Source organism: Phalangium opilio, unplaced genomic scaffold (assembly GCF_054372755.1).
Source record: "Phalangium opilio isolate 3A_F unplaced genomic scaffold, DU_Popi_V2 ptg000011l_1, whole genome shotgun sequence".
NCBI lineage: Eukaryota > Metazoa > Arthropoda > Arachnida > Opiliones > Phalangiidae > Phalangium > Phalangium opilio.
In genome coordinates this window covers 8,869,489-8,878,881 of record NW_028324147.1, presented here as the reverse complement: position 1 = coordinate 8,878,881, position 9,393 = coordinate 8,869,489, and the positions used below count along the sequence as shown (strand labels likewise).

At 33.8% G+C, this 9,393-nt stretch overlaps 1 protein-coding gene across 2 annotated transcripts; it reads left to right on the top strand.

Annotated features, from left to right (window-relative positions):
- The first annotated feature begins 458 nt into the window (after positions 1–458).
- Positions 459–5,736, top strand: LOC149710245 (uncharacterized). 2 transcript variants are annotated; one of them, XM_089856010.1, is made up of 7 exons: positions 459–506; positions 561–637; positions 2,692–2,987; positions 3,073–3,220; positions 4,057–4,271; positions 4,334–4,662; positions 4,925–5,736. In XM_089856010.1, the coding sequence occupies exons 3-7, from the start codon at positions 2,844–2,846 to the stop codon at positions 5,151–5,153; spliced, it is 1,065 nt and encodes a 354-aa protein (XP_089712136.1). In that variant the 5' UTR covers positions 459–506; positions 561–637; positions 2,692–2,843; the 3' UTR covers positions 5,154–5,736. The 2 variants fall into 2 exon arrangements, with proteins under 2 accessions (XP_089712136.1, XP_089712138.1); XM_089856012.1 differs by lacking the exons at positions 459–506; positions 561–637 and having other exon boundaries at positions 2,177–2,987.
- The last annotated feature ends 3,657 nt before the right edge of the window (positions 5,737–9,393 follow it).

Here is a 9,393-nt window from a genome sequence, read left to right as displayed (position 1 = left end):
TAAGGGAATATAAAATTTTCTGCCCTTTATTTGCCATAAGTTTTAGTTTTCACGGTCATTATGTGCTGCGATATAACAAAGAAGGATCATATTCATATTTTTGCTGCGTGTTAATGTGGAAAGAATGAACTTTTCAGTACAATACATCAAATCTAAGAAAGAAATACCCCATGAATTGAATTTCTTTAATTTTAGTTTGGTTAACAACAATACTCTTTTCAAGTACAGGTCAGTTGCGACGAAGTTTAAATAGTATATATTTATAAAACAGTTTTAATTTCGTAAATCAGGAATTCAGACGAAAATACTACATTACTTATTCAGCTAGATTTTGTAAGTATTAAGACGGCATCACGCATTCGCTATTCGCTATTCGCCGAGTACCGAATTTTCGCCTTTGGTCGATGAACTGAAGGAAGGAAGATACAGCGTCGCATTCAGACGCTTAAACACATCCCCTTAACTTGATATTCGGCAAGTGCTCAAGGCTCACCAAAATAGCGAATGTATAATGCAAACGAAAGTTAAATCGCAAAACAAATAACGATTTCAATTTTTAGTTCTTCACAATAGGACACAACGACAAGATATTCGATAACATACTTCAATATTTACAGAGAATTTTCAACTTTGGCAGGTATGGTTAAGCCTAAGCGTTGTCATTCATGTCATTGCTAAACCTAAAGCAAATAAAAACAAGTTGGGGAACCAAAATGAACCTCTCCGAGTCGAGACTCGAGACGAGGGCTACAGTACCCTAAGAGATTTTTCTTAAATAATTAATAATAATTGTTTAATGTTCCCAAAACAGTACATAGGTACCAACTGGCTGGCGAACAGGGGACATAAGTCTTGTTTAAAATACAGTGTGTGGGGATAATTAAATTAGATCAGAGCACTGTATGGATGTTTTTTTCTTTAGTTATTACCATTTTAAATATTTAAGATAATGTCAGAATTTTTAAATTTTCTCGAGACTAGAAGGTCTTTAACACTGCCATGTTTATTATAAACTTTCATCATTCTCGGCATGCTGTTAGGAGTATTTTATGTTGTGTAAAAGAGGTGACGGGTCTGGTTAACCCCAATAGTATTAGCAAATTCATGGTATTAGATTATGTTAGATTTAGTTATTTGACCCCAATTCTATTAAGTCAAGTAAGGTAAGGTTAGGTTATGGTTTTTGAACTTCAATAGTACTAGTAAAGTGAAAGATTATGATGGTTTAATTGTACTTGATGGTTATGGTAAGAATATGTTGGGATATGATGCTGTATTTGTACCATCAAAACCAAAAGTTTGGGTAAGTTAGGTTGTACTTGATATTTAAGGTTAGGTTTGGTTGTACTTGATATTTAAGGTTAGGTTTGGTTGTACTTGATAGGTAAGGTTTGGTTTTACTTGATTGTTAAGGTTAGGTTGTACTTGATATGTAAGGTTAGGTAAGGTTTTTCCTGTTGGATAAGTTGTGGTTTTACTTACTATAGGTGATGTTAGGTTGTACTTGATAGGTAAGGTTAGGTTTAGATGTACTTAATAGCTAAGGTCTATTTGTACTTACTAGGTGATGTTAGGTTTGGTTGTACTATATTATAAGTAAGGTTTGAATATACTAGATAGATAAGTTAGGTTGGGCTGTGCTTGATAATGATTGTGTTTAAACTAGATTGGTTAGATTATGATATTTTTTTATACATCATAGGCTAGATTATGATTGTTGTTTATACATGATAGATTAGATTATGATTGTTGGTTATACATGATGGGTTAAATTATGATTGTTGGTTATACATGATAGGTTAGATTATGATTGTTTTTTAAACATGATAGGTTAGATTATGATTGTTGTTTATACATGATAGGCTAGAATATGATTGTTCTTTATACATGATGGGTTGGAATATGATTGTTCTCTATACATGATAGGCTAGAATATGATTGTTTCTCATTAATGATTGGTTAAATTATTATTTTTCTAATCGATCATGATAGGTTTGATAATGATTGTTTATTATTCATGACAGGTTACGTTGTGATTGTTTTTATACATGGTGGGTTAGATTACGATTGTTTTTCATTGGTGATAGGTTAGATTATGATTGTTTTTTATTAATGATACGTTTGATTATGATTGTTTTTTATTGATGATAGGAGACATAAAATACAGTGTGTGGGGATAATTAAATTAGACCAGAGTATTGAATGGATACTTTTTTCTTTAGTTACTACCATTTTAAATTTATAATTTTATTCATAACAGGTTAGATTATGATTTTTATACATGATAGGTTAGATAATGATTGTTTTTTATTCATGACAGGTTAGGTTGTGATGGTTTTTTTATAAATGGTGGGTTAGATTATGATTGTTTTTCATTGATGATAGGTTAGACGATGATTCTTTTTATTCATGACAGGTTAGATTATGATTTTTTTTTATTGATGATAGGTTAGATTATGATTGTTTTTATACATGATAGGTTAGATTATGATTGTTTTTATACATGATAGGTTAGATTATGATTCTATTTTATTCAAAATGGTTAGATTATGATTTTTTATACACCAAAGTGCCCAGTCTGATTTACTTCAAGTCGTAATCTCATTCTCTGGCTCCTTTGCTCAAGCAATCTGCAAAATATGATTCTTTTTTAATTATTTCGCTTTGACTTTACTAATATTAACTTAACAGTTTCAAGATTCAAGATGCCAGTATAGGTATGGATTTGGAAAGCTATAATGTAAGTGATTGTATTTCAATTCTTGATCCGAAATATTAAATGAGCATCACATATTTAACGAAACACAAAGGAAACACTTAGAAGTCACCCATTTCATTTACTGATGGCACCTATTTCTCTTCACTCTTTCCTTGGCAACAATATCTGGATTCCGAGAGGGTTATACACGTACGCGAACTCCGTCATTATGTCGAGACCCAGACAAATGTTAACTACCACATTCTCATTTTTAAACATCGATTTGCCAGTTCGTATATTTTAACCAGATTTGAAATTCAGGTGTTGGTTCATTTGCAATTTCTAAATCAAATTGCTTCAATTTATCTTGACAGACAGTTATGTGCCTTCTATTGTGTATCTCATTTATATCGCTTCTCTTAGCAATACACAAATTTCATTTACGGAAAACAAAAAGGACGATCGCATTTTACAATTATCTCAAAATATTTTGGGACATTACATTCGTTATTTTGTTGGAACGTAAGTTTTGTCAGGGGTTTTGTTTAGAATTAACGTAAACATGTGACACTGGTTATTCGGGCTTAATTTCATGGAGGAACTAGCTTACACTATGATTTGTAGCACTACAAAGTACAGGAAGTGTCATACGTAGGTATGCGGTAACACTCGATTTTCACTGGGCGTTTTTCGTGCGTTTTTCGCAAAATTTTGCGTAAATGTAAAAAAGTTTACCATTTTTTTTGCGAAATACGCGTTTTGCCGTCGAAGGCTCTATTTCTATTTTTCGTTTTTTTCTTCCTTTGCGTTTTTTCTTACGCACTAACCGACCAATCATACGCTTTCTTGGTTTGACGTCATTGAACACACGGGTAAAAGTTTTGATTTGTGTCGCCATTTTATAATCTACACTCGCTGAGCGTATGTGCTAAGCCTTGGTTGGTACTTGCTTTTGATTTAGAAATTATACAAATTAGAACCACGTGGCTTTGTGATATTTATGTGTTGAAATTCAATACGAAATTACTAATTGGAAAAATTATGAAGTATCCATATCTTTTGGGATAAAATATAACAGAATAACTTCAATCGCCGCAATGTTCGCATACTTTGCGGGTTTATTTTCTCGTTTTTCACTCAGTGAAAACCGACACGCGTCAATAAAAACCACTGCCGCGAATTTTACGTTTTCGCGTTATTTTGCGATATTTTTGCGCAACGAAAAACGCCCAGTGAAAACCCAGTGTTATAAATTGATGATTGAACACCATGGAAAGATAACACGTAGTGCCTAGCTTTTATAGTAAATTTTGGATAGCTTAAGTGAAGATACTTTTTTCAACATCTTTAAATTATAGCTTATCCTTCGATATCAAAACACGGAACTGGGAGATATTTAATAATTTCGTGGCTGATTGGATTGACATTCATTTTGAACTTTGTCTACTGTTACATGAAATCGGATTTTTGCGAAATGAATTATATCCTACTGGACACTGTCGATGAACTTGTCGAGAGCAAAAATATCGTACCTAACTTCAGTTATGAACAAAATTTAGACCAGTACTTAAAGGTAAAGATTTCTCAAGAATAAACGACAATTTTAATTATCCATTAACCAAACTCTGTACGAAGAATTTAGAAGACCCGAATATTAACTCGTGGCTTAAACGCTGCGAAGAAAAAACCATTAAATTTCCAAATTATCAAAGGAAAATTAACGAACTATTCCATTTGTGGAACCAACCTGAACAACACGTTTTATTAGTCAACAAGAACCTTTTTGACGCTCATTACAAGTTTTTGTTTACTCTTCCAAAATCCTTGGCCAAGAAAAGAGATTCAGAAAATAGAGACCTATCTTACTACACTTCACCGAGTATTCGATCCGAATACATATTTTTGGCAATGGCCAAGAATATGTCGTTGCAGAACAAAATATTCGACGAGTATATTACGCTAGCGTAAGTTTATAATAACCATATGAAAGCTATATCCCCCATCCAGTTTTTAGCACGGCGGTTGTGATGCATTTTTCGAAGGCTGCAACAGCAGAGCGTAATGCGGAATTTCCGAGCCAAAAAAATATTCCACTAGCTGAAGGCTGCTTTATTCATTTTTCTGAGAGCCAGTGCAGCTTTCGTATAATTTGCATCGCTAACGCCTGGCACAGTATAAACCAGTGCTCTTAAATTTTTGGTATAATCGATATTTTTTTTCCTGTAGATTTATCATATTGTTCGAAACGAAGGCACTAACTCATTTGGAAATGGAAACTACTTTCCTTACTGAAAAATTGGCCTGGAATAAACCACCGAAATTAATTTCCGCCCTGAGCCTAACAACTTTATCACCGCCGTTTAAAATGTTCATTTGGGGTCAAATTATAAGCTTGGGTTGTCTGTTCTTGGAAGTAATCGCCAATTTTGATAATCACTACAATCTTCGGTGCTGAGGTCGGCGTTTTTAGCCACATCTTATGCACATACCATGCTTTATTAGTTTAACCTGATGTGTAGGAGAAGAAAAATGTGTTTCGTGAACGGACATAAAGATTCATTTAAAAGAACGTTCCCGAAAAAAGCCTTTATTATTATTATTATTATTATTAAATGTGTACTTAACTTTCGGCTCATTCTGTATAGATAAGACCTCTAAACGCTGGGCACGAAACGAAACCAATTTCAATTGGATTTATCTTAGCTTGGACCTCGGTTATCATTATCTTTCAATACAGTCCGAACCAATATAACATCTAATAAATTAAGGATTGCGTTCCGCTGCATCAAGCTCTGTTTAAATCTACGATTAAATATGAATGTAGTAAAGCTAAATTAAATCGTCATCACCCGATTTGAAATATATATCAAGAAATGTTCTTGGAATATTGAAAATAAATAGACCACTCCTGTAATTGTAATCTTCGTTATTATCCTTAATTCTAGTTAAATCGTTTTAAAGCTCACTCTGCACGCTCAATAACTCGTGCAAAAACCGAGCGGTCCGCTGTTTTAGTTACAAAGTACAAAAAAAAAACATAATCCAGTTCAAATATAATGGCACAATATTTTTTAGGAAGTAGAACATCATTTGCTGTAAGTTATTGACAATATTTGCGCAAACATCTGAACATATATATTGAGTAAGTATTTTATGGGTTAAAATGTTATTCAAACAATTGAACAATATTTCGCATTCGAATAACATTAAAGTCTGTGTATTTGGCGCTTTATGCGTGATGTATGGACAAAAACTCGTACCCAGTCTATGGACTCAAGATCAACTTTTTTATTGTGCCCAAAAATTTTCAATAAATCATTTGGAATTTAATAAACATGGTGGTGAATTTAAACTGGTGGTGTTGTTAGAAACCAACGTCTATATGAGATAGACGATAACTAGGCCTATGTTTTATTTGCAAACTGTGCGGAAATGAGTGATGAAAAATTGTTTTAAGGTGTGAAAATTAAAACTGTGCGGAAAAGAACAACGTTAAAATCAAATCTGACGTTTGTAGTAGTTTTTTTTTGGGTCAAGTGAAAACCACGCTTTAATTGTGTATGAATAAGGTCTTTTGAATTGTCAGGGAGAAAGAGATAAGAGTATTCGTTAATATCTTTTATTTATTATACTTCTTGAACACCCTTCAAATAGTCAAAAACATTTAATTTGTTATCTTCGAATTAGCGAGATAGTTAAAGAGCGCCGTAAAGGATCTCGCAAGCAAATCAGAGAGTTCGTTGGGAGTAAGTAGCTTATCTGGACTTGTTATAAAATGGACAAGTGACCCAAGAATGCCAGTGGTAAGTGGCCTTGCATTTCCCTGACGCGTTCCAATAGAAGCGGTTACGCAGTCAAAATATTTCACCATTGTCCCTAAAAATAAAATTATTACTCGATGAGAATTTGTATTTTTAAGCAAAGATTAAATAAACAAGATGGCCCAAGGGCTGGGCCTTAGTACTAATTTTACACGGCTCACGTGCCACCCCTATATAGTTGATCCCCCAAAGGTATAATTAAAATAAATCCTGCAACTAAAATACATTTCTGAAACACAATCATTTATCCCCTAAGTATTATTTTTAATAACGTCACATTTCAATTAATATTAATGAAAATAAATTGTGCACCCCACTAGAGTATAATTTTTAAAAACCATACGAATCAAAACAATATCCTGGATCCCCTAAACGAGAAGGCACTATGACCGCAACCCGTCCCCTCTATTTTACGAAACCTAACCTAACCATCCAGCATAATCTGATGTATCACGCGCACAAAGTGCAGTAGTGCTGGGTTCCCTCTCTCTCTTCGTATCGCCATCGCCTACGCTAGCGATCTCTCGCCCCCGCACACTTTCGTTTCCCTCTTTCTCTCATCGTTCGCGTTCGTTCGCGTACGCGTCCGGCATAGGGACAGGGGTTTGGTGCCCTTTCTTAAATTTTACCGGAATAAAATTCCGTGTAAAATTAAAAATGAAGTGTTATTTGATTCGAAGATTAAATTTGCAATTGCGTCATGTAAAGCAATATGAAAAATAAATGATTGATTTAAATTTACACCACTAAATTTTAATTTTGAACTATTTTCCTGGGCTGAAAATGAATATTCCGACTTCGACAAGAGACTAACGAATATTAGTTTCATTTAGCGCAAAATTTTATTTCAACTTGTGTTGTAATTACTGAAAATAACGCCTAAAAGTAGGCATGCCGAGAAAGGAAAGAAATTTAAATTCCAATATTACTCACTTTCCACCGCATGTTGGTGGTGAACCGGTAAAATTTTAATTCCTGTTTAAAATCTTGCAATGTTTTGGATTAAAATTAAGAATGATACTACTTGCGTATAAAAAATAATCAACGTATTTAGCAATGATTTGCATTTTTTGTTTATGATTTGACAATTAGTTTAGGGCAATTTGTTTTTGTGAAATTCAGCACAAACGTGCTGCTGTGGCAGCGATAGAAAAATTCACCGCAAACGCCAAACTGGTTTAATCTATAAAACAAGTGCAAAAATAATTTTGCAATACTCGGTGTTGAGTCCATTGTGCTCCTGACCACGACACTATAAGGTCCATAATATCCATGGAATCGCGTGCCCTGCTTTTCGGGTGCATCATACTCAGCGCATAACTCCGTTGATTATTACGTAGCCATTCGGAGTAAAAATTAATTCAATAATAAATTGTAAAAGTTTCCCTAAAGTTTTCAACCCTCAGCTTAAAGGACATAAAGTCACCTCACACGATACCATCGCACAACCACATACACCTTTAAATTCACGCTAATTACTTGCATATAAAAAATGTGTTGAAAGTAGGTCAATCGTCTAGAATGTGAAATTTTATCGACAATATGTAGAAACCAAACCTAGAAGGGGTAAATCCATATCCCTGCGGAAATTTTCACCTGTTATATATTCCGTATGAAAGGTTTCATTTTATGGTGTTGATCTTGGCTACTTCAATTATCCAAAACAATACAGAGAATATTGATCAAACTTTCTGAGTTTAACTCGTCGCGTAATAAATACTCATTGTCACGAATTTACTTCTATAACGATCTTGCACATTAGAGAAGCGGATTCATGCTTCGGAGTGAGTGGTTGCTGTCGCATTACCAAAACATGGCATCTTAATTGCAGTGCATTACTAATCTAGAAAAAACGAGGCGTCAGACGTTTTTGAAAAAGTGCACGGGATTTCGAAATACAATTTGATTTCTTCATATTTCGTTAGATTTCGTTTGATTTCGTCGGATTGATTGCGCGGTTTTCTTTCCGTGATTTCGACGAGAAAGTTTAGGTGAGCCATCCTATGTTTTTATGCTTATTTCAACACGTCCCTTAGCCAATGAGAAGTAACTTCTAGCTCCTCTTCATTATCCCTTTCATACAACTTAAGACGGAGGTTACAGACAATTATAAAAGAAGTGTTAGTTTACACCAAGAGTTATGAAAAACGTTAAGAGTAAGGCTAAAGTCTTGACTGAAATACAGCTAGTTTTTCTTTGTAAATTTTAGTAACGTGCATATATTAGTGAAATTCTAGTCAAGTTTTTTTTTTTTTCAAAAGTTAGAAGCATTAAGTTTAATCTCCATCATTTTAAACTGAATTCAATGAACTTATTTTTTTCTAACTTAATTGGGAAGATATAGATATCAGTGCTTTTTCAACATGAATTCTTTTTCCGAAAACTTGATTCTCAATGTTTTTTTCAAAACAAAATTCCATTTCCGGAAAACATTTTATCATGAAATAATTGCTTTACAACTAACTTATTCAACAATTTTTACACATAATGTAGATGTCGAAGAAAATGGACGGTTCAGGGATCTTCAATGGGGCAGTAGCGCTGAATTTCGACATAAGGTTTTGATAACTTCTCGCACCTCTTCTTCAACATAAGTAGGCCCTATTTATCAATTATCTTAAAAGAATTCATCTTTTAAAACTGAAAATTCGAATATCTGCATCTCAGTCAATCCATCTTGCCCACTTATCTGTAAACCTTTTGAGGTCTTTGTCCACAAAGACTTTTTAGCCACATCGTAGTATACGATAGGCTCTTAGTTTGACCCGAGCCGTAATAGTAGTAGTTGTGGCCGGAGTTTTCACTTCGTTTTAGTCAGATTTTAGCTTAAACGGCCACAAAGACGTTTTAGCCACATCGTAGTATACGACAGGC